We start from the raw sequence: 25,633 nt of genomic DNA, 5'->3' as shown, positions 1-25,633 counted from the left end.
GAAGCCACCTCGCACAGCATTGACAACCTGATGGTTTGTTTTTGCCAGTGGAAAAATCTGAATCTGGTGGTTTTCAAACTTCCTTGATCACTCAGTAAGGTTCCTAGTAAGCATCTTTTCATATGCTTATTAGTCATGTGGTATTTCTCCATAGCCCCCATTTCTCCATAAGGCTGTTTTCCTTATTAATTTGTCAGGTTGAAAATCTTTGGACGCGGGGTATATTAACCCTTTGCCTGGTAAATATGTGGCCAACACTTTCCACAGGCAATTTGTTAATTTGAAGTATCATTCATGAAGAAACAATTTTATTTCACATGTACGTGATCTGTGATTCTTTTCCATTATGGCTTTCAGGTTCAGAATACTGTGTAGACTCTACCTCCAAATGAAAACGCTATCCTGTCTTATTTTTGTATGGAACTTTCATAGTGTACGTTTGTGTGCATAGCACTAAGTTTTTAAATCCATATAAAAAATTTAAATATATAGTGCAGGAGCACAGATTTTTTAATGTGTGATAGGGATTTAGTTAACTGTTTCTATTCTGTGACAAATTTGATAGCCAATTGTCATGATAATTATAGAATGGTTCTCCATTTCCCTACTGATTTGAAATGTCAAGTGGACATTTCAGATGAGACTTAAAGAAGAGGATGGGATTTGGATGTGGGGTGACCAATAGGAAGTCCCCCTGGGTGACTGGGGCCAAGTACACAGCAAAGACACTTGCTCCTTGGAAGAAAAGCTATGACAAACCTAGACAGCATTTTAAAAAGCAGAGACATCACTTTGCTGACAAAGATCAACAAAACTAGCTACTGGCTTTCCAGTAGTCGTGTATGGACGTGAGAACTGGACCATAGAGAAGGGTGAGCCCCGAAGAGTTGATGCTTTTGAACTGTGGTGCTGGACAAGACTCTTGAGAGTCCCTTCGACTGCAAGGACATCAAACCTGTCAATCCAAAAGGACTGAATATTCATTGGAAGGACTATGCTGAAGCTGAAACACCAATTATTGGCCACCTGATGTGAAGAACTGACTCACTGGAAAAGACTGATGCTAGAAAAGATTGAAGGCAGAAGGAGAAGAGGGCCACAGAGGATGAGATGTCTGGATAGCATTACCGACCCAAGGGACATTAATTTGTGCAAACTCCTGGAGTTAGCAAAGGACAGAGGAGCCTGGCACGCAGCACTCAATGGGATTGCAAAGAGTAGGACACCACTCAGCTACTGAACAAGAACAATGGTGCAGCAGCATGGAAAAGCAATAGGTATTACTTAGGAATGTTGAGCACAGGGGCCTGGGCCAAGAAGCAAACAACTGATAATGATCTAAAGACAGATTTGGAGAAAAACAGCAAATTTTAGTATACCGCTAAAAGATTTTTTAAAAATAAAATTCACTATCCATTCAAAACAGAAACTTTTGGCAAACTTGAAATAAAAGGAAACATAGTTTATCTGAGTTTTAAAAAACTTACAGCAAACAACATACTTTATGGTGAAGTATTGAAAGTCTTCCTCCAAAGTCAGAACAAGACCAGAATGCCTGGTATTATTCCTCTTCAGCATTTTAGTGGAAGTCTTAGCCAATGCAATAAGGCAAGGATAAAGAAGACATGAAGGTCGGAAAGGAAGAGATGCATGTCATTATTCAGATGACATGAATGTGTCAGAAAGTGGAAAAGAATTATAGATTCTTTCAGGCAGCACATTCTTTGATATGAGTCTTGGTAATTATTTTTTGGATCTGTCTTCTCAGGCAAGGGAAACAAAACCAAAAATAAACATATAGGATTATGTCAAACAAACATTTGCATAGGAATCTATCAATAAAACTAAAGGCTGCCTACTGAATGGGGGAAGATATTTGCAAACTACATCTGATTAGAGGTCAATATCCAAAATATACAAAGAACTCATACAACTCAACAACAGTAAAAACAAGTAACCTGAGTAAAAAATGGGTAGAGGGTCTAAACAGACAATTTCTCAAAGAATGGAGATGGTCAGTAGACATACTCAACATCACTGATCATCACGGAAAGGCAAATTAAAACTACAATGGGATATCACCTCACACTTGTCAGAATGGTTATCAAAAAGACAACAAATAACATGTGTTGGTGAGGATGTGGAGAAAAGGGAACCGTTGTACACTGTTGAAGGGAATGTAAATGATTGCAGCCACTATGGAAAACAGATGGAAGTTCCTCAAAAATTAAAAACAGAACTACCATTTGTTGTTGTTCAGTTGCTAAGTCCAACTCTTTGCGACCTCATGGACTGTAGCACGACAGGTTCTTCTGTCTTTTGAGTTTGTGAAGATTCATCTAGAGTCAGTGATACCATCCAACCATCTTATCGTCTGTCACTCCCTTCTTCTTTTGCCTTTAATCTTTCTCAGCATCAGGGCCTTCTCCCAGTGAGTTGGCTCTTTGCATTGGGTGGCCTAAGTACTGGAGTTTCAGCTTTAGCAACAGTCCTTCCAATGAATATTCAGGGTTGGTTTTCTTAAGGACTGAACTACCATCAGTTCAGTTCACTTTGTCAGTTATGTCGAACTATTTGTGACCTCATGGACTGCAGCACACCAGGCCTCCTTGTCCATCACTAACTCCCAGAGCTTTCTCAAATTCATGTCCATTGAGTCAGTGGTGCCATCCAACCATCTCATCCTCTGTTGTCCCCTTCTCCCCCGGCCTTCAATCTTTCCTAACATCAGGGTCTTTTCCAATGAGTCAGTTCTTCGCATCAGGTGGCCAAAGGATTGGAGCTTCAGCTTCAGCATCAGTCCTTCCAAAGAATATTCCAGACTGATTTCCTTTAGGATGGACTGGTTGGATCTCCTTGCTGTCCAAGGAGACTCAAGAGTCTTCTCCAACACCACAGTTCAAAAGCATCAGTTCTTCGGTGCTCAGCTTTCTTTATGGTCCAACTCTCACATTCACTTATGACTACTGGAAAAACCATAGCTTTGACTATATGCACCTTTGTCGGCAAAGTAATGTCTCTGCTTTTTAATATTCTGTCTAGGTTTGGCACAGCTTTTCTTCCAAGGAGCAAGTGTCTTTGATCTAGCAATTCCACTCCTGAGTATTTTTCTAAAGAAAACAAAAACACTAATTTGAAAAGATATATGCACACCTTTGTTCATTGCAGTATTATTCACAATAGCTAGAATACGGAAGCAACCTACGTGTCCATCATCAGATGAACCAGATAAAGAAGATGTGGCCTATATGTATAGTGGAGTATTACTCAGCCATACAAGAATGGAATATTGCCATCTGTGACATGAATGGACTTAGAGTAGTATGCTAAGTGAAAAAAGTTAGAAAAAGACATATACTGTGTGATTTCACTTATATGTGGAATCTGAAAAACAAATAATCAAATATAACAAAACATAGTCATCGATAGAGAGCAGGGAGGTATTAAGAGTTGACAGAGGGGAAGGAGGTGGGAGTATGAATGGAATACATAAGAGAAATTAAGAGGTACAAATTTCCAGTTGTAAAATAAATGAGCTACAGGCATGAAATGTACAGAGTGGGGAATACAGTTAATAATCATGTAATATCGTTGTATGGTGACAGATGGTAACTAGATCTGTTAAAAACTGTTGTATGTTATATAAGTTTTAAAAGAGTAAATACTAAGAGTTCTCCTAAGAAATCTTTTCTCTTTTATTTTGTATCAATATAAGAAGATGGATATTCTCTAAACTTGCTGTGGGAGTCATTTCCTAATGTATGTCAGTTAAATCATTATGTTGTACACCTTAAACTTATACACTGCTGTATGTCAAATATATCTCAATAAAACTGGAAGAAAAAGAAAAGAAACACAAATTACCAGAATTAGTGAGTCAGCAAGATTACTAGATGAAAGGAAATTTACTAGGAGCAAAAACCAACAGAAAATCCAAGTGTAAAAAGGAGTTTAACTTACAAGAGAACAAAAAAAGTCAAAAACCTAGAATGTTAACAAGATATATGTAACATTTCTACACTGTAAGAAATCTTTGAGCAAACTTCAGTATATCTAAAAAATTCTAAAAGGAAGGAAATACTATGTTTTCGGATTGAAAATTTGGCATTGCAAAGATGTTCGTTCACCACAAATGGAACCTACACATGCTTTACAACCCCAATCAAGACATCAATAGCTATTTCTGTGGAAACATAAGATGATGGTAAGAATAAATAAAGTAACACAGTCCTGAGATGACTAACCAGTTACAATAGTTGTTTCCACGGAAAAGTGAAGTTTGGTTTGGCGTTGGAAGAAGGTAAGGCGACACAAATGCCCAACAGAGATTTCTTCAGTCTTCGGTGTTGTATAGCAGGCCCACCGCTGGGTCTTTTCCAAAGGGCAACCATAGAACCTCAGATCCTGCGACGCTCAGAGGAAAAGGGGTTCGGAGTCACGTGCTGGTAGGAAAAGCTCACCCTGCTGTTTCCTCTCGGAGAAATCCTGTTGCACAGCAGGACTTGAAAGCCTCTGAGAAATTTTGGAGAAGAAAAGCAAATAGATTTGTGCTGAACCCAGGACTTTCCAGTCTTATTTGATCATGACCTTTCTTTGAGAAACCCTGGCCTGGAGTGCTTTTGACATTTTTTGGTTCTCACTATGATGTGTGAAGCAGCCCAGGGATGAACTGCTCGTTTTTACAGATGAAGACACGAAACCTCAGGCAGGTGAAATTTACAACAGGTCATAGAGCCACTAAAGATCTGCAAAGCATGCTTAATTTAAAGAAAAAAAAAATATTTTTTTAGTGCTTTTTTTCCTAGGGTCGAACACTACTTTCACACGAAACAGCATTTCAGAGATGGAATAAACCTTAGTGATCTCTTAGACTAGTAACCTTATTATGTTGGTGAGGCTACTGGGGCTGAGACAAATTAAGTGTCTTGCCCCAGGTCAAGGGCTTGCAGGCTAGCAGAAGGAATAAAAGGACCCATGACTCAGCGACTCCCAATTAAGTGCTCTACTGCCCCATATAATTAGGAGACAAACCTGGTCAATGGAGGGTGAGACCAAATTAACTGCCCAGGTTGAGTAGGCACTCAGAGATGCTGAATGAACGATTTACCCGGGAGAAGCCGATCCTGGAGCTCTGGCTAGTTCTCATGTAATTTTGAAGTGAGGATTTAGGAGCCCATTTGAAGACTAGGTTATAATAAAGTACTGAATATTGTTCTTTTAAAAACTAACCACCTTGTTGGTATTATTTCCTCCCTCTCCTCTGAAAAGTGCCATAGGCCACTCAAAAAAAATTAAAAGGAATTTACATTTCTGATTAAAAGCGATTTCACGGCTCAAGTGGGGCCCATTCTGAAGTGTCCCGGGCTGGGGATCACTTTTCTGGTGTTTCAGATATGAGGAAGAGAAGAGGAATCATGTGGGAGGCATGAACACCTGGCTGAACCTGCAGGGCAAGGAAGGGTATGTTCACCTCAGGTGCTGCTGTCAGGAGGAGGAGGAGGAAAAACCCAAACACTCCTGGATGAGCGTGCAGGGCTGGGCGGGAAGTCCTAAAAGGCAGCGAAGAAGGGAACAGCTCATCTTTGCAGACTGAGGCAGAGGGCCTTTGAGAGACACCTGAAGAAGAGTGGGGTGAGTCTGGCCTTCAGCACTTGGGGAGAGGAAAACATGTGAATGCAAGCGTGCCGCTGTACTTTGGACTTGAAAAAGAGCAGCAGCTCTTTCTGCGTAGAAACGTTTTGGTGGTGGCTGGTGGGCACTGGGTAGAAGAGGCACCATGGCTGTGAAGTTCCATCAGCGGCAAGTTCCACTAAGGCCAAGGAAGGGGTAAGGGCAGACCTGTTTACTTGCTTCTGCTTTATCTTCTCCACTCATGTGACTCTTATGTGGAGTGGGGCACAGCTATAGCAGAGAGTGATTTAGGGGTGCCTGAGTCCCCTGGGAAAATACCAACATAATATCAAGCTGAGTGTGTCCCATTCAAGTTCCCAAAAATGTGTAATCTGGATGTCTATTTGATATGATTTCAATTTACTTATGAAATTTCGTTCTTGAAGCTTTCAAGTGTTAATAACTCAGTCATGTCTGACTCTTTGTGGACTCCATGGACTGGGGCCCAGCAGGTTCCTCTGTCCATGCGATTCTCCAGGCAAGAATACTGGAGTGGTTGCCATTTCCTTCTCCAGGAGAGCTTCCAAACCCAGGGATCGAACTCAGGTCTCCCACATTACAGGCAGATTCTTTACAGTCTGAGCTACCAGAGAAGCCCTCTTTAAGCTTTACTGGAGGGCAAATAAATCTCTTCAGCAAACCACCTTTGCCTTACTTTATTCTCCACATCTCTCTCTTTTTTTTTTTTTTGGCTTCGATGCTCGAATCACAGCCAGGGCACTGAAGGTTAGTTCAGTCAGTCAGGTTACTTCTCTCATCAGGGATGGAATCCAGACACAGCAGTGAAAGCACCGAGTCCTAACCACTGGACCAAGAAGGAATTCCCTCCACGTCTCTTTTATAGCTCATTAGTACGATCACACACCCAACAAGGCAAGGGTGGGCTGTCCCTTAGTTTTTCAAAAGTAATTACTACTTACATTGAAAGCAAAAACGAAAGCAAAAACATAAGACCGGGAGTTTCAGTAAGAACTCCTTAAAATTTTACAAGCAACCATTAACCCAACTTGCACCTCCTCCGAATTTCTGGAATAAACATTACTTCCTACTGTGTGAACCCCACCCACCCCCCTCACAAGTACAACACAGCAGGATCTTGGTGACAGAGTTGTTGATGTGGCCCATGGTTTAGTGGGGAAGGTGGCTCTAAGGTGGCACTGGTGAAACAGGAGGAAGACGATACACGGAGGAGGGCAACTTCTCAAGAGTTAAGGGTTCTCTGTGTCTTCATTTTTAAACCTTTATTGTTTTTCTCGGATTATAAAAATATTCCTGAGGGAAAACTGCAGATCTGTCAGAAATACGTAATGGAGAAAGCAAAAGCAATCCATAACTCTATCCATGAGAGGGAATCCCTCTAGCTTTTCCCTCTAACATTTTTCAAAACAAAATAAAAACTATTGGTGGTCTTTTTTAAAATGGGATCATACAAGTTTAACCCTTGCTTTCCCTTGCTAAAGATTTTATTTAGTCAACTGAAAAAATAAGAGATCCAGCACATCTTTTTCAAAAGACTGCATAATATTTTTCATCTTTTTATTTTTGCCAGTGCCTTGTGCCATATGGGATCCTAGTTCCCACACCAGGGATCGAACCCCTGCCCCCTGAGTAGAAGGGTGGAGTCTTAACCACTGGACCCCCTGGGAAGGCCCAATATTGTATAGTAGTTTATGGAAAGATATTTTTAGAATTATTTACTTTGGTGTACATTCTTTTTTTTGGGGGGGGTGTGATTTATTTTTTACTGAAGGATAATTGCTTTACAAAATTTTATTGTGTTCTGTCAAACAAAAATATGGAATGCTTCACAAATTGGCATGTCATCCTTGTGCAGGGGCCATGCTAATCTTCTCTGTATTCTTCCAACTTTAGTATATATGCTGCTGAAGCGAGCACTGGTGGACATTCTTGCTCACATATCCTTGTACACATGGGAAAACATTTTTGGATATAAAATCCTAGATATGGATATGCTTGGCCAAAGGGTGTTTGGATTGACATTTTTATTAGACTGTACTAAATTTTAAATCTTTCAAGTTGGTCAGTGGATAGAAATGTCAGCAGCACAATTCTTTGTTGTGAAGTCTCTTTCAAACAACTGCCACCAAGTCTAGTTTTAATTCCATTTTCAGAAGTCACCAAAATGACAGCTTCCTGTCACAGACAGGCATGGGACCTCAGGTGTTCTCAGTTTATCAGTGCTACCGCTCTAAAGTATGTCAAAAATATTTGCCACTTTGGGGGAGTGAGTTTTCAGATTTTTTTTTTTTCCCAGATGACATTAGCTTCAGGTGTCTTTTTGGGAGTTCTAAGATTTAATGAGATAGATAAAATAAGACTAATCTATTTCATAATTCTTCATCCTTCTTTCATCTGCTGGAGTGACTATAACATACTTGTGTTCTTGGGGCAACCACCTGTGTTTTTGTGAGCAACAGGCCATATCTGCCAACTCTTATCTACTTAGCATATGGTTAGTGTTTCTAGCAGTTTTCCAGTATTTGTCACATTAAATCCAAGTCACTAGTTCTGACCACCTTAAGCAACACTTCTATTTCAAGGGAACAGATAAGACAGAATTTCAAGAGCAAAAAACTTGTCATAGTGCTCTCCTACACCTCACTGTCTAAAGTGATTTTTGCTTCCTCTGGACTCATAGATTTTAAAATGTTTGAGCTATTCATTAACTTCGCAATTCCTCAAGAATCTCTTTTGTACCTAAAACAAAAGTTAAAGCATTAGAGTGTTTATAGAAAACAAGTCACTTACCTATATTCTTCCCACTAGACTATATGCTTCAGGAGAGGAGGGACTTTGTTTGGTTCACTGATGATTCTCTGAATCTAGAAAGGTACCTGGCATATAAAAGGTGCTCGATTTTTGTTGAAGGAATGTTAAACTCTTTGAAGGCAGGAATCCTCTTATATTTTGCATCCCCACAATAAATTACAAGTTGCTGATTTAAAACAAAGGAAGGATCTTCATTCAGAAACACAACATAAGACTTTCTTAGAAACTAGGTGAAATATCCCTGGTCTGAACTATATTCAAGATTCCTTCTGGCCCTAACTATGAATCTGCTAGTTTTCAAAGGATTAGAACCCAATAAAATATATACTACTAAAACTAGAGTAGGAATACTTGGGTAAATCTTTGATTTAGAAAGCAGGACACTGATTTTTCTATGCCTTTGGATCATCACTAAAAAGATCAGATGTGAGAATTAAGCTATATTAACCTCAAGCTATATTCTCTAAATTCCTTTTTTGAAAGAAAAAAAATCATGGCATCAAGTTGTTAACTGGGGAATGTCTCTACAAGCATGTACTTGATGTCACTGTATAAGCAAGAAGACAAAGGAACTAGTAACATACAATATTTATATATTTTAGACTATGACAATGGTATGATGCTCTAATGAGAGATCTATCTGTCTTTAAATCCATGTCAAATGTGCAGCTATTTGGATTTAAAGCAAACAAAAATAAAAGCAATGAAAAAGAATAAAAAAGGGAATCACGGTAAAAGAAGCAACCATCTAAATCTGGAGCATATTTTGGATAATATACATCATTTCGGGGAACAAAGGCAAAAAGAAAGTGAGACGAGAAATGCACAGGAATCAATTTTAAAATGTCACTCCAGAAAAAAGTCCATTTTATAAAACACATTGTAATTCTAGTCTTTTAGTACTTATTTATGTCAGATCGTCTCTCACTGGATGTTTAGTTTCCTGGGTTGAGACTTAGAAAAATTATATTGTGGTTAGAAAATAACATATTCTCAAGACATTTGACTGAAAAGACTATTTTTGGGGTTTACTATTTTTAACAACCAGTTTTAACAAGAGAGTGAATTAATCAGATTTGAGATTAATTCTCACTGGCAGAACTTGAATATACTCAGTCTGCTTTAAAAATATAAAGGAATCAGAACTTGAAAAGAATTTAATACACAAGCAACAGACAGAAAAAATATAGGCCCTGAAATAGACAAAGAGTTTTTGATGTGTTTAAAAAAAAAAGACAAAGAAAGAAAGAAAAAAAAGAATACTGGGGGGTGGGGCAAGAAAAATTTCATGAGAGAAGTTGGAGGAGGGCATATGCCCAAGTTAGACCAGGGAGAAAAGTCTGAAGAACATCAACAACAGAACCATTCTTGGGGAAAAGTAATACCAGGAGGACTCCTATGGTTAATTTTCTAAAAAAAAAAAAGGTAAACAGTATTCAGTTTGTTGAGGCTTGCAACATTGAGTATAACAAGAAAAGAAACACTCAAAAACAAGTTTTAAAGACAAGTTACGGAAATGACTGCAAAATGAAAATCAGAACATTCTAACTTACTTGAAGTAGATAGAATAGAAAATGAAGTCAGAATACATATGATACTGTTCAATCATTCATGCTAAATGTGAAGAACTGTTAGGTTCATACATCTTAAAGCAAATGGAAAATAGTCAATTCTAAAATAAATGTACAAAACAAGTAAATTTCAGCCGTTAGGAAATCCCAGTTCAATGTGCAAACATTTCTTATAAAGTGTTTAACGAAAAATTTAAGTTCGACAAACTATCACGTTTGTAATATTGACATTACGCATGTAATATTTAGAAATCTTAGATACAAAAGTAAAATACACATTATTCCTTTTTAAAAGATGCTTTTGAAGCTACAGAAGTCAGTTTATTTTATTGAAGTGCTCTTGGAAAAACATGAAACAGTCAATACGTGCACCAAAATAAGTACGTTATACAGAATTCTAAATTTCATTTTACAGAAATACCATCTAGGAAAAGTGCAAGGTGCACGAATATCTCGGTGACAGATGTTAAGTAAACTCGGCGAGAAAACCAGAAACGAGTTCCGAGTGGAGACCCAGTTCAACTTGTAAGTTTCGTGGGCACAATAAATCATTCATAAAAGCCCACCTTAAACAGCTCAAGTAGTCAGAAAAATAGGCCGATGGTTACTCGAGCGATAACATAATCCGCGCGGTCTTATTGTTGTAGAGCAGATGTCATTTATGGGTGGGGCTGACGCGCAGAGCAGCTGAAACATTTTTGTACCAACCCCCGCCCCGCGCTCTTTCCAATGGGATAGAAGGGGCTCCAAAAAGGTAAGGGGAAAGCTTCCAACGCTCAATTCCTCCCAGAAACAAGGAAGTTTGTTTTTTTTTTTTTTGACGTGGCCTTGGCCTTGGTATATACGTAAAAGCCCGCGATAAGATGTACCAAATCTCCCGTAATTAAACCCTACCATGGAAAAGAAGTCCTCCCTTTCTCCCCTCCCTGGCCGGCTCCTCCTCGGGACACTTGGCTGAGTCTTTTCTTTCCCTCCTTCCCACGCTGACGGAGAGGCTGCACGCAAGCCGCGGACGACTGGTTTTTTTTTTTTCGCGCGGAGGGAACTCGACGGGTAGGAACGCCGAGTGGCGGGAAGGGAGCGGGCGGCGTTGTGAGGAGGCCAAGAAGGCTTGCCGGGTACGAGCGGGGCTAGGGGTTGGGGACAAGGGACGACGCGGGCCTCCGGGCCCGCACGGGAGGCCGAGGTGACGAGGGGAAGTCTCCCGGCTCGCAGCTGGAACCCGGCGCTTCCGGCTAACGACCGGTCGCTCTCGGGCCTAGCGCGGCTCACCTTCCGCGCTCCGCCGGGGCGGGCGGAGAGTTGGTAGGAAGGGAAACCGCGGTTCGCACTTGCCTGGAACCGGGTGACCAGTAACTGGTAATAGTCTTTGCTCGGCGCTGGGCCTTGTCCTACAATTTCGAACAGAGTCTCCGGCAGCCACGACGCCATCTTAGGACGCCACCGCCGTCGCTAAGACAACCAGGAAGGGGCGGGGCCTGCCTGGGGTCACGGGGGCTACAGCCGTGGTTTAAAAAAACCGAACCCTACTTTCGAGCTGGCGGGGTGTTTCTAGCTTTGGGGATGATTATCCCCTTCATCCAAGGGTTAGCAGGAACTCTTGCGCCGTGAAATATCCACCTTGAGGTCCCGGGTGACCCGGAGGGGAATTAGTTCCTGCTACCACCGATGGGGAGTGGGGAAGGCGGAGGGGGGGGCGGTGACCCCGGCGGAGGGATACCAAGCGAAGTCTCACATTCCCCTTCCTGGTCCCTCGAAGGGATCGGGAGGAGGTCGCAGGCCGCTGGGGGAAGTCGAGCCCGGCAGTGGCGAAGCGGCGCGGGGGGCGGGGTGGGAGGGGAGGGGAGGGGAGGGGAGGGGCGATGTGAGGAGCCGCGAGTAGGCAGCGGGGGGCCTGTCCCGCGGACGAGCACCGTCAGTCCGAGCCGCGGCGGGCAAAGTAGTTCCCGGAGGGTGTTGGAACGGGCGGGGAGGGAAGAAGGCGGCGCGGGCGGAGGCGCACGCCGGGAGCGGTGCTGCGGCTCAGCTGATAATTGAAGGGACCCGAGGAGCCGCCGCCGCCGCCGCTTGGGGGGGGTGGGGGGAGCGAGGAGGAAGTTACTGCCGCGCCACCGAGTCCGGACCGGAGACTTTGGGGCCCAACTAGGTAATTGGGGAGCAGTTCCGAGCGGCGGCGGGGCCAGGCCTGGGTTGGGGGGAGGGGGCTGCGTTGAGGGGTTGAAGGTGGGGGGGTGGCGGCGGCGGGGAGGAGCTGGAACAGAAAGTCCCAGGAAGCCCGGTTGTGTCATCGCCGCGATTAGGGCCCCCCCGCCCCCCACACTCGGCCTGTTCCCAGCGGCGGCGGTGGCGGGTCCTCGGACGGACCGGGCCAGGGGTTGACGGGTTAGGCGCTCGAGGGAGAGAGACCGCGGCTGGAGGGGACCCGGGGCTGGGCGGGAGCCGGGCGGTGGGGGGGTGAGGGGGGCGGGGCGCTGGGTGCCCCCCCCCGCCAACCATGAGGAGGGCCCCTTCACGGAACCCGGGGGGTAAAGGCGTGCGGGGTCTGCGGGAGCCCGGCGGGTGTCTTGTGTGTGGGGGGGGGCCGGAAGTGGGCTTTGGAGCTTGGAGGGCGTCTAGGAAGACAGAAAGTGGGGGGCCGGAAGTGCAGGTGGGGTGTGAAAGACGGCCAGGGTTCCCCGGAAATGGGATGGGGGGCCCGGAAACCGGGAGAGGGGAGGCTCCGGGGCCAGGGAACGGCCCGGAAATGGAAACTAGGGAGCAGCTCGAGTGACAACAGTTGTGGGAAGCGAGGGTCAGAGGAGGGAGCGGCCGGAGTGACTTTTAGACCGCAGTAAGAGGTTTCCTGCCGACGGTGGGGGGGAGACGGTTGAGGGCGGGCGAGGCCGCAGACGGGGGGTCTGCGCGGGGCAGTTGTTTCTTCAGCCCCTGGGAAGTTGACGCTTGACGGAGAGGGGACGCCGAGAGAGGACGCGGGGAGGGCGGCGGGGGGGGTGGGGGTGGGCGGAGCGGCGTGAAACAGGCCGAGAAACTTGGCCGAGAGGAGCGGAGCATCCTTCTCCATTGATCGGCGTGGAAATTGGGGGTGGGGGTGGGGTTAGGACCTGTGGGGAGGGAGGTGGACCGGTTGTCACTTCTGTCGTATTAGTATTCAGAGCGAGTCAGGCGATTAATTTATTTATATGTGGATTACATAAAACCTATTATAACGTCTGTCCGTTCAGTTCACCCTCTCTCCATCCTCCTCCACAGTGAGTGGGTTTCCAGTTGTGGAACAAGTTAGAGGGGAGTGCAGATAACGGAGGTGATAGCGTCCCCCATCCTGTCCTTTCTCCGTGTCGCCATCCTCAGAAATAGCGAAATCTTTTCATTTGTTGGAGGAAGGGGAAAAAAAGAAAGATTTAAACACACAGGCAAATCGTGGCTGGAAGTCGAAGGACGCTTAGACATTTGAACTCCTGCGGGGAGCACAGGGAGACGAGAGGGAATTGGGTGCCCCGTGTGGCGAGGAGAGGACGGAAGGGGCTGCTCCTAAACCCTTAAGACAGATTTGTTTTTGATAATGCCGTTTTTTTTGTTGTTGTTTTTTACTTTGTCTGGGGGGAGGTTTAGCTTAAGCCTGGTATCTGGTGGTGGGTATGGTTTAATTGCCTCGTCAGGTAATTGGGGGGGACAGAATGTGTCAGGGGGAACGTTGGTGTGTGTGGAATGGGGGGCGGGGTGGCGTTTAGTGGCGCAGTGGGCCTGTTCCGAGTGGATGTCTAACTGCTCCCCTGCTGTCTCCCTTCCTCGTCGGCCTTCCCCGGTCTTGCCTGGGCTGCCAGATCACCCGATCCCCGGGCTTTCCTTGGTTTTGTAGGCCCTTCTGTGGTGTGTTGTTGAACTTTTTATTCCTCTCCAGTATCTAGCTATTTTTGGCGTTTCATTTGTTAAAAAGACCCTGCAAGTTGAGGCTCATAATCTTCTCTCAAAAAAGCAAAACAAAACAAAAAAAATACGGGATAGAAACTTGAAAGAGCTATTGAGTGGGGTAAAAAACTGACGTTCGGAACAAAGGTCCTAGTTGTTAGAGAAAAAGGCAAGATGTCTATATATGAAGACTGTCGCATTTACTGGGGAGTGGGGTAGGAGGGACAGCAGTTAGGGTTATGGAGTGGAATTATCAGAGGTTTAGAAACAGTACATGGCAGAGGGTTTTATTGAGGCCTTTTTTTTTTTTCATACACAGAGCATGTAAAGAACTCAGTATTAAGTGTGGATTTTAGAGTAAACACATTTCTAACACATTTCTAATTGTTTTAGAAACTTCCTGCTCTACGTTCAGCCTCAGAAGTACTGAACTCGTGTGGCTTTTATATCATCTTTGTGAAATTGTTTGGGGAGTTTTTATTTCATTTATTTGAAGTTGAGAGAGAGCACATTAAAATGGCTGAGGGTTGTGGGCTTTGTCCACATCACCCTTTCGATGAATGTGCCAATATCCATAAGAATTGAAGAACTGTAATTAAGATTATTCTGGTGGCTCAGAGACTTGGGTTCAATCCGTGGGTGGAGAAGATTCCCTGAAGAAAGAAATGGCAACCCAGTCCCGTATGTCTTGCCTGGGGAATCCCATGGACAGAGGAGCCTGACAGACTACGGTCGTCTATGGGGTCACAAGAGTACTTAGCGTCTAAACAAGAACAGCAATTAAGATTATCACTGCTTCCATTTAATTCCCAGTTTTTCAGGAGTTTGAGCGGTTTTTAAGTCTGCTCAGCTGACATTTACTGTTCTGTGTCTGTGAACAGGCATTTTACTTTTCATTTACTTTCTTAAAGTTAGAACATGTTGGTAGTTAGAATTTCTGAAGGTGCTAAACAAAATTATTTTTTGCAGTGGAGAAGAGGATGCTTGGTCAGCATAAAAGCAATGCTTTCATGTAGCAAAGTAAATTTGAAGTAATGTTTACTTTTCCATTCTAACTTTTGAGATTAGTGCATTTTTATCTGGCTGTGGTTGTATGATCCTCTCTGAGGTCATCATCCTAGCGAAGAAGACACATGCTGGCCTAGGAATTCATAACACTGCCAGTTAGTAGCTGTGTGACCTTGAGTTATTCTCTGACCCTATCTGATCTCCATTTGTTTTAATGTGTAAAATGGGAATGGATAGTCCGTCTCTTTCCTACTGGCTGATTGTGAGATCCAGTGGATATAATGGCTGAGAAGAAATACAAACTGCTGAATAAGTATAAGACAATTGTTACTAGCTTTAGAAAATTATCTATTTTGAGGTAATTACAAAACTTCCATCAGTTGCAGTGGTGGAAAGTTGTCAGTGTAAGGTGGCTTGGAGATAGGAAGTTACAGTACTTTATAATATGAAATTGCTGCTTAATTGGTAGTGGAGTTTGGACCCCGATTGTTATGTTACTTTTCTTTTTTTTGCAGTGATATGCTTGTTCACCATACCTTGTTAATTCTGCTGAGAGAAAGTTCAGGCAGATTGCTTTGTGTTTTTATTGTGGAAAAAATTTGTTCCTGTTCTGGTTCGTGGCTTTTATGAAATTGATTTTCTAATATCAGAGACTACAATTAAGGATGGAGAAGGAAATGGCAACCCACTCCAGTATTCTTGACTGGAAAATCCCATGGGGTCTCAAGAGTCAGACACGACTTAGCAGCTAAGCGACCACCACAATTAAGAAAAAGTATTTCAGAATCTTGGTCTGGTTTGTGTTACAGAATCTGCGGGAGTTTTTGTTTTTTAATTCTTTAAAGGGAATGTGGGTAGGAATCTTTTCGAACAAACTGATACCAATTGCTCATTTATTTTTTGCATGTTTGCTGAGGTAATTGGATGAACTCAAATTGAAAAAGTAACCTGCTTGTTGCTTTTCATCTTCAGGTTCTTGATCTGCCAGCCTGACATGCCGTTTTCCTTCTTTTGAGTCATTTTAGGTTCACCTCAACTCACAAGTACTTACTCAAAAATTTCTGCCCGATGATCTTTCCTTTTTATTTCTTTGTTATCTATATATGCTTCATTTGGGGATTAAGGTGCTAGGTTTGTTGACAAGCATTGCTTTTGTTTCCCTGACTGGATTATGGGCTTCCTGAGGGCAAGGATTATCTCAGTGTCCTTGAGTTTTGCCTGAAGGTGTACTCATAAACCTGATGCAGCTATGCAGCCAGTCTTCCTACTTGGAAAGTTTTGTGGCTTCAACAAGTCTCTCGGGGTGCTGTCTGGTTCAGTACTCAGCCTCTCACATCTTCCTGACTGCTGTGCCGTTAGAGTTCCTTGGATAGGGTGGAAGGGTAAGAATTTGGTGAATATTGAGTTCGGTTCAGCTCAGTCGCTCAGTCGTGTCCGACTCTTTACAACCCCATGAATCGCAGCACGCCAGGCCTCCCTGTCCATCACCAACTCCCGGAGTTCACTCACACTCAACGTCCATCGAGTCCGTAATGCCATCCAGCCATCTCATCCTCGGTTGTCCCCTTCTCCGCCTGCCCCCAATCCCTCCCAGCATCAAAGTCTTTTCCAATGAGTCAACTCTTCGCATGAGGTGGCCAAAGTACTGGAGTTTCAGCTTTAGCATCATTCCTTCCAAAGAAATCCCAGGGTTGATCTCCTTTAGAATGGACTGGTTGGATCTCCTTGCAGTCCAAGGGACTCTCAAGAGTCTTCTCCAACACCACAGTTCAAAGGCATCAATTCTTCAGCGCTCAGCTTTCTTCACAGTCCAACTCTCACATCCATACATGACCACAGGAAAAACCATAGCCTTGACTAGATGGACCTTTGTTGGCAAAGTAATGTCTCTGCTTTTGAATATGCTGTCTAGGTTGGTCATAACTTTTCTTCCAAGGAGTAAGTGTCTTTTAATTTCATGGCTGCAGTCACCATCTGCAGTGGTTTTGGAGCCTAAAAAAATAAAGTCTGACACTGTTTCCACTGTTTCTCCATCTATTTCCCATGGAATGATGGGACTGGATGCCATGATCTTCGTTTTCTGAATGTTGAGCTTTAAGCCAACTTTTTCACTCTCCTCTTTTACTTTCATCAAGAGGCTTTTTTAGCTCCTCTTCACTTTCTGCCATGAGGGTGGTGTCATCTGCATATCTGAGGTTATTGATATTTCTCCCGGCAATCTTGATTCCAGCTTGTGTTTCTTCCAGCCCAGCGTTTCTCATGATGTACTCTGCATAGAAGTTAAATAAGCAAGGTGACAATATACAGCCTTGACGTACTCCTTTTCCTATTTGGAACCAGTCTGTTGTTCCATGTCCAGTTCTAACTGTTGCTTCCTGACCTGCATACAGATTTCTCAAGAGGCAGGTCAGGTGGTCTGGTATTCCCATCTCTTTCAGAATTTTCCACAGTTTCTTGTGATCCACACAGTCAAAGGTTTTGGCATAGTCAATAAAGCAGAAATAGGTGTTTTTCTGGAGCTCTCTTGCTTTTTCGATGATCCAACAGATGTTGGCAATTTGATCTCTGGTTCCTCTGCCTTTTCTAAAACCAGCTTGAACATCAGGAAGTTCACAGTTCATGTATTGCTGAAGCCTAGCTTGGAGAATTTTGAGCATTACTTTACTAGCATGTGAGATGAGTGCAATTGTGTGGTAGTTTGAACATTCTTTGGCATTGCCTTTTTTTGGGATTGGAATGAAAACTGACCTTCTCGAGTCCTGTGGCCACTGCTGAGTTTTCCAAATTTGCTGGCATATTGAGTGCAGCACTTTGACAGCATCATCTTTCAGGATTTGAAATAGCTCTACTGGAATGCCATCACCTCCACTAGCTTTGTTTGTAGTGATGCTTTCTAAGGCCCACTTGACTTCACATTCCAAGGTGTCTGGTTCTAGATGAGTGATCACACCATCGTGATTATCCGGGTCATGAAGATCCTTTTTGTACAGTTCTTCTGTGTATTCTTGCCATCTCTTCTTAATATCTTCTGCTTCTGTTAGGTCCATACCATTTCTGTCCTTTATCGAGCCCATCTTTGCATGAAATGTTGCCTTGATATCTCTAATTTTCTTGAAGAGATCTCTAGTCTTTCCCATTTTGTTGTTTTCCTCTATTTCTTTGAACATTATTTAATATTATATAAGACATATAATTTGTAGGTTGTTAAATAATCTTGGTGCTTTTAGCTCTTAACATGTAATGTTAGCTTCACATTTGTGTGTTTTTTTTTTTTTAATTTTTTAAGTGTCTGGGTATAGTTTAGACAGCTATGCTATATAGATTTCTTAAAGGCATAGTTCAGCTCAGTCGTGTCTGACTCTTTGCGACCCCATGAATCGCAGCACGCCAGGCCTCCCTGTCCATCACCAACTCCCGGAGTTCACTCAAACTCAAGTCCATCGAGTCGGTGATGCCATCCAGCCATCTCATCCTCTGTCATTCCCTGCTCCTCCTGCCCCCAATCCCTCCCAGCATCTGAGTCTTTTCCAATGAGTCAACTCTTCCCATGAGGTGGCCAAAGTACTGGAGTTTCAGCTTTAGCATCGTTCCTTCCAAAGAACACCCAGGACTGATCTCCTTCAGAATGGACTGGTTGGATCTCCTTGCAGTCCAGGGGACTCTCAAGAGTCTTCTCCAACACCACAGTTCAAAAGCATCAATTCTTCAGCACTCAGCCTTCTTCACAGTCCAACTCTCACATCCATACGTGACTACTGGAAAAACAATAGCCTTGACTAGACGGACCTTTGTTGGCAAAGTAATGTCTCTGCTTTTGAATATGCTGTCTAGGTTGGTCATAAATTTTCTTCCAAGGAGTAAGCGTCTTTTAATTTCATGGCTGCAGTCACCATCTGCAGTAATTTTGGAAGCCCCCAAAATAAAATCTGACACTGTTTCCACTGTTTTCCCGTCTATTTCCCATGAAATAAACCTCTGAAGTGAAGTGAAATGAAGTCGCTCGGTCGTGTCTGACTCTTTGCGACCCCATGGACTGTAGCCTATCAGGCTCCTCCCTCCATGGGATTCTCCAGGCAAGAGTACTGGAGTGGGTTGCCATTTTCCTTCTCCAGGGGATCTTCCCAACCCAGGGATCGAACCCGGGTCTCCCACATTCCAGGCGGATGTTTTAACCTCTAAGCCACCAGGGAAGCCTGTGAAATAAACCCCTGCTGGTGCTGCTGCTAAGTCACTTCAGTCGTGTCCGACTCTGTGCGACCCCAGAGACAGCAGGCCACTAGGCCCCTCTATCCATGGGATTTTCCAGGCAAGAGTACTGGAGTGGGTTGCAGTTGCCTTCTCCAGAAATAAACCCCTAGCCCCGAGCAAATTGTTCTTTATACTTTCTACCCAGTCTACAAGATTTCTCTGTATACAGTGGGTGCTTGCTGTTATTTATGGTAAATAGATCTGTATATTGATACCGAGCCAGTCTTTTGATTTGTATTTAAGTAGAACTTGGCTAATGTCCTGGATTTTTACAAATGCAGTTCTTTAATAAAATCCCCAATTTATTGCTAGTTTCAGGGTATGGGCAAAAGAAGTTGTTTTCTAGACTGAAATAAGTCTGCTAGATAGCTTTTCTCTTAGGACTTTTAGATCTTTTTTGGTAATTCTTGTAGTTCCAGGAAACTGGATTGGCCAGAACAGAAAGCTACTCGAGTAGTCCATTATTTAGACTTAACCCATTTTGTCTTGCGGAGAAGGCGATGGCACCCCACTCCAGTACTTTTGCCTGGAAAATCCCGTGGATGGGGGAACCTGGTAGGCTGCACTCCATGGGGTCGCAAAGAGTCAGACATGACTGAGCAACTTCACTTTGACTTTTCACTTTCATGCATTGGAGAAGGAAATGGCAACCCACTGCAGTGTTGTTGCCTGGAGAATCCTACAGGGATGGGGAGCCTGGTGGTCTGCCGTCTATGGAGTCTCACAGAGTCAGACACGATTGAAGTGACTTAGCAGCAGCAGCATTTTGTCTTGAGTGTGCCAAGAAGCTGTTAATAGTCAGTTTTGGAGTTACGCTTGATTTAAAAAGTCATTCTAGGCGCCTAGAGTTAAAAAGCTGCCTGTTGCTCCGATCTCTCATTAAGGAACAGTGCTGTTCAAGTGGGTATCTGATTTGAAGGTAGAAGACTTGGGTTCCAGTTTTGGCAATGCGTTTTCTGTGTTTGTGACCTTGGCAAATAATACAACCTTTGTGAACTTTTCAAGTGCTTAATCTGAAAAAAGTGGTCATGGCCACCGTGTCAGTGCTAGGCACCGTATTCAGGAGATGAGGCTACAAAGATGGATTGGAACACGGCCCTTATTCCCCTGGTTCATCTCTGCATTGATCACTACTGCCTGATTTATTTACACTGTTCTACGTAGAACATACTTTTATAATGTATGTAGGTGTTCTACTTGAAGATACTTGAGTATAGAATAGTATTCCTTAGTAGATTATGAATTTCTTGAAGTTAGTCTTTGCCGTTTTATCCGTAAGCAAGCGCGGGGCCTGTCCCATAGTAAAGATTCTTTTAACGTTTATTGAAGGAATAAGTTGTGAGAATAAGATTCTGAAAGTGAAAATATTTTGTAATGGTTTAATGTAATGCCCTATTTGATTTGTTTTGATAAGCATTTTGGATCTCCATTTTGCTAACAAGGTTTTGGGAGTTTTCTTTAATCTCTTGGTATATAAGAGACTGCAAGTTGAATCATATTAAAAAAATTAGGGCAAGCCACTTCACATTATTTAATTGTTCATTATTTGCATGAAATAGTTGATCATTTAAATGCTTCATTGAGGTCTTATGTTTTGAGACTGCATATTTAAGTTCAGAACTGAATTTTACACATCATTTTAGTTTATTCTGTTTCTTTTTAGAAAGTATATATTTATTTCTATAAATGTTATTACCTATACATGGATTTTTGAATTATTATTTATAAGCTGAAGTGTCTATCAGCAAGCCTTCAAGACTTGAAATTATAGCATTTTAATGTGTGTTTTAATCGCTTGTTGGCTTCATAACCAGTGAATGAGTTCCACCCTGACTTTACAACTCCTACTCATCCACCCATGGGCAGCGTTCTGAATAAATAGATGGACATTGTGTTGTGTCTTAAAAGTGAAAGTGAAGTCACTCAGTCGTGTCTGACTCTTTGTGACCCCATGGCCTGTAGCCTACCAGGCTTCTCCGTCCATGGGATTTTCCAGGCTAGAGTACTGGAGTGGGGTGCCATTTCCTTCTCCAGGGGATCTTCCCAACCCAGGGATTGAACCCAGGTCTCCCGCATTGTAGGCAGATGCTTTACCCTCTGAGCCACCAGGTCTTAAGGTCACATTAACTCATCTTCAAGTCCTCATACTGGTAAACATGTGTGATGCCCTGAAAACCCAAAGTGAGTTTGTATGGATAACCTGTTTGAAATTCACTGTTGAGTTGTAATATAAGCTGCTTTGTGTCCTTAGAGACCAGGTTCATGGAGATCACATGAAGGGGCCTTCCCCAATCTCCCTTATCTTAAAACTTCAGTGCTTGTACTTGCCTTGTAAACAGCAAATGTGTGAAAATGCTATAATTTCTGCTGTGGCCCCAGTATTTTATAATCTTGTTTTGCACTCTTGGCTGCGGGCAGTCAGAGGAGCTGCCTCTTCCTCTCTGAAAACACCCGGAAGCTTCATTCGTGCAGTGGCTTTGATTGTCTGTGCACTTGGATTAGTACCTTTCCCCAACCTGGTATCTCTGTAGCTGCGTACACTCTTAACTTTCTTTCAGTAGCTCCTGTTAAGATTTTCAGTCTTCACTCTTCTGCTCCCTTCTGCAGCATTTGTTTCACTGATGGCTTTCACAGTCTTACTAGTTTTCTTTATGAGATCTTTGGCTTCTTGAGAGTAGAGGTTTCATTCTTCTCTCCTCACAGAGGCTGGCACAGGTCTCCATATAATGTATCGTACATGGTAGATGGCGGTGGTAGAGTTCATTCTGGTGACACATTAAAGAACTATATTGTGAAATAATAGTATTGACATAGTCTACTGTTAGCTTGGGCTTCCCAGGTGACACAACAGTAAAGAATCCACCGGCCAGTGCAGGAGATAAGGGTTCGATCCCTGGGTTGGGAAGATCCCCTGGAGTAGGAAATGGCAGCTGACTCCAGTATTCTTGCCTGGAAAATTCCATGGACAGAAGAGCTTGGTGGGCTACAGTCCAGGGGTTTGCAAAAAGTCTGACAGGACTGAGGGACTGATCATGCATGCACATGCTGTCAACTTGCTTATTTTATTGGCAGCTTGGAGAGTCTCAGTTCCCCAATCTGGGATTGAACCTGGGCCCTCAGCAGTGAAAGTGCAAAGTCCTGACCACTGAACTGCCAAGGAATTCCCTCAACTTGCTTATTTTTAGTTTTTCAGGGTTTGGTAGCTGAAGGTAGGATCCTAGAATGTAAATTTTTCAGAATTAGGCTCATTAAAATTAGCTGCTTGAGGGATTGCTAAAGTTCTAGACTGTTTTAGTGACTTGGATACCCCAGGTTTAGCATTTGGGGATTATGGTTATTAGTAGATGAAAGTTTGTCAGTTCATGTTTTATCAGGTGCTTACTGTGCACCATAGGGCTGTGCTGGGGAAATACAAAAGGGATTTAAGATGTAGTTTTTGTCTTCCGAGTTTCGTTATGTTTCTTTTAGTTGGTAATCAAACTGACTTGATAACTATGTATAATTAGCATAGAGAGGTATTCGGTAGATATTCTAAATGCAGGTGTTCTGCATTTAGAAAACTTGATAGGAGAATCTAAATTAAGAAACAGATGAATTAAGGCATGCTTTTTTGACCTTGCTGAATAAATTGTTGGAAGTGCCTCCATTGCAAAATATTTCATCAGCAACAAACGCGTGTGCATTTCTGGTTCCATATAAGGTCTGCCCTCTTGTAGAGTGCTGAGGAGAAATAAGATTTATAAAATGAGATCTTTTATTTCAGAATATACTAATATTGCAGATGAGTTCAGACTGTGTCAAAAGAACACAACATGTAACATCGTACATATTTGTTTTTAAGTGCAAAGATGAGTTTTATATAGCGAATACTCAAGTTTAGAGAGAGATTGAAGTTATCGAGGAAGACTATGAACAGAGGAGGGGCTTGAGCTGGCCCTGATACTTAGATAGGTGTAGGAGGGTGGGGAGCTTAAAAGTGGAGTTGACAAGGATCTAATGGTAAGGTAAACTGGCCCTCTGAAGGGGAGGGTCCACATTTATGATTTTGGGCTGAGATTATTGAGGTTCTGAAATGGGAGATTAAGAAATTCAGTATAACAAATAGACATGTTGGAGTTGTGGTTGATAGATGAATAGGCAGTGACAACATGAAAAAAATGTACAAAAATATTTAATTTGTAAATGAACTGAAAGGAAAACTAAAAGTGTTTTCAGAGCTTACTTATCTTTTTATGAAATTGCTTCCTTTCCAGGGCTGGATATAAGGGTCTTTGTGGTAAGTTTTGAGGCAATAGAAGCAGTGGAGGTAAAGCTTATTTCTTGTTCAGTTTCCCTACTTGATTAAGAAGTTTTGTTCAGTAGGCAGGAGCTGGTATCTAAATGATTCCCACTGCCCCTCTGTTCAGTCACAGAATTCTTCCTTTAGTGGAAGCTGGCAATCATCTAATCCTAACACATTGAACTATTGTTTATTCAGAGATTAAAAAAAAAAAAAAGTACTGTTTAAGAATACATGTTTCTTCTGAGTTATTTATGAGTTATTTCTGAGTTTTTAAATCAGTCTTTTTTATGGGGAACCTTTAGTGTCTACTGCTCTAGAAAACTGTTTAAAACAAAAGTAGATTGTGGTTTTAGTATGTACATATAAAATCCCTGATAGCTCAGTTGGGAAAGAATCTACCTACAATGCAGGAGACCCTGTTCCGATTCCTGAGTTGGGAAGATCTGCTGGAGAAGGGATAGGCTACCTAATCCAGTATTCTCGGACTTCCCTTGTGGCTCAGCTGGTAAAGAATCTGCCTGCAGTGCAGGAGACCTGGGTTTGATCCCTGGGTTGGGAAGATCCCCTGGAGAAGGGAAAGGCTACTCACTCCAGTACTCTGGCCTGGAGAATTCCATGGACAGTATAGTCCATGGGGGTTGCAAAGAGTCTGAACAGGACTGAGTGACTTTCACTTTATTTTTTCAAAGGTGGAAATTAATATTACCTAGTTTAATCAAGTGAAATATTTTAGTAAAATATTTCCGTTACTCTCTGGTTGCTGTCACAGTAGCTTATTTGTTACCCATTTTATTAATACTTTTAGAAAAGTACGTACAACAGGATTTCAAAAATGGAAAATGAGGTTAGATGTGGCTGAAGAAACTAAAGCAAAAGAGAATATTTGGGGGTGTGGTAGCCATAATATTTAGCTTTCTTTAGCAGCTTTTGTTTCTAGCATGTTCTTTTAGACTTTGATGACCGTAGTTTGAATTAATTTGATCTTTTTCCTTATGTGGGGACAGCAGAGATGCCAGCTGTTATTGCAAATTTATGACTTAAAATAGTACCTGTTAAGGCTGTAGAGGCCAAAATTTGTGGGGTTCTGTGGACTCGAGTTGAAGCATTTGTGAAAATGTCAGTATTTTATTGCTGCAACAGGCAGTAGTGCCTATTTTTCTGCAAGACAGTCCTGTAGCTTCCCAGTTTTTTCCTTTATCAATCAAGCACATATTTCCATTTCTTTTACTCACCCAGGGAGAGCAGCTTAGTCTCCAAAGGATATTAGACTTGGTCTCTACCAACAGCATTTGGGCTCTTCTCCCAGTAGATGGCAACAAAAATTGGGCTCATTTCTGAGAAGATTGGGTAATTCTTAACTTTGTGATCAGACCTGTTTGCTAGTTATTTCTCAACTCTCATTAGGTATGTTAGTGTTGATTTTTACCTTTTGACCTCAAAATACTTCCGTTATAAAGCTAGACTTAATTGCAGAGTTCATCTTTTCACCCTGCCTTTTGACAGGTTTTGCTCTTCAGTTGCTGCTGTGAGGTAAGACTTGGGGAATTTCAGCCTTTGGTGTGGCACTGTAAGGTAATCTGCTGCTGCCTCTTCTAACCAGCTAGTATTACTTTCAGCTGCCTGCATGTTAGGCCATGCCATTTTTTTTTCCAGATGTCTTCTCATTACACAAACTAAATCCAACTGAGATGAATTACTGGAGATAATAGCCCATCAGATGGGATTTTCGTTGTAGCATCTCTTTAAGGTGATACTCAGTTTATATTTCTTGCATCAGCTGAGGATTTGGTGAAACTTAATGTTTGCTGGAATAGCTGCTTTTCTTTCTGTTCTGTGAAATGGGCTTCAGTCATGTGTTTACTTACAATCAGTATATTAATTTGTTACTAAAAGTTAAGATGATTCATAATTATGCAGTTAACTTGAGTTTACTATATTTAGAGAAACTCGAAACTTTTTCAGGATACCTGCTGAATTTACTTAAACATTTAATGCTATAGTAAAGAATTTGGGCTAGTAGGTTCAAGGGAAGAAAATATCTTGGTTTCAGCAACCACTGCATTGAGTGTGTGTGTGTGTGTATTGATCTTTTAAAGGTATTTCTTGGGCTTCCCTGATAGTTGGTAAAGAATCTGCCTGCAAATTCAGGAGACCCTGG

General features: G+C 42.5%; 2 protein-coding genes, 1 long non-coding RNA gene and 1 other non-coding gene across 46 annotated transcripts in view; 1 reads left to right on the top strand and 3 right to left on the bottom strand.

Moving 5' to 3' along the window:
* Nucleotides 1-11,547, bottom strand: part of FBXO36 (F-box protein 36) — a 103,230-nt gene extending 91,683 nt beyond the window's left edge. For all 3 annotated transcript variants that reach the window (XM_069578516.1, XM_069578515.1, XM_069578517.1), the window contains exon 1: nt 11,367-11,547. In XM_069578516.1, coding sequence (XP_069434617.1) covers nt 11,367-11,462 — 96 coding nt within the window. In that variant the 5' untranslated portion in view covers nt 11,463-11,547. The remainder of the gene's footprint in view (nt 1-11,366) is intronic.
* LOC138434242 (uncharacterized) lies at nt 1,448-6,418 on the bottom strand. The gene is made up of 2 exons (XR_011254688.1): nt 4,245-6,418; nt 1,448-3,110 (listed from the first exon to the last, which is right to left on the bottom strand). It is a non-coding gene; the product is annotated as an uncharacterized lncRNA (long non-coding RNA).
* LOC138434791 (U6 spliceosomal RNA) lies at nt 7,460-7,566 on the bottom strand. The gene has a single exon (XR_011254872.1). It is a non-coding gene; the product is annotated as a U6 spliceosomal RNA (small nuclear RNA).
* Nucleotides 10,695-25,633, top strand: part of TRIP12 (thyroid hormone receptor interactor 12) — a 154,440-nt gene continuing 139,501 nt past the window's right edge. For 22 of the 41 annotated variants that reach the window (XM_069578513.1, XM_069578509.1, XM_069578506.1 and 19 more), the window contains exon 1: nt 11,733-12,177. The gene's annotated coding sequence lies outside the window, so the exon portion shown is untranslated. Of the gene's footprint in view, nt 10,786-10,832; nt 11,085-11,732; nt 12,178-12,344; nt 12,414-12,674; nt 12,862-25,633 lie in introns of those variants that run through there. The other 19 variants (XM_069578510.1, XM_069578504.1, XM_069578495.1 and 16 more) reach the window with 10 other exon arrangements.

Source organism: Ovis canadensis, chromosome 2, assembly GCF_042477335.2.
Source record: "Ovis canadensis isolate MfBH-ARS-UI-01 breed Bighorn chromosome 2, ARS-UI_OviCan_v2, whole genome shotgun sequence".
Lineage (NCBI taxonomy): Eukaryota > Metazoa > Chordata > Mammalia > Artiodactyla > Bovidae > Ovis > Ovis canadensis.
Note: the sequence above shows the minus strand (reverse complement) of the source record. Positions and strands in the feature narration are given on the sequence as shown.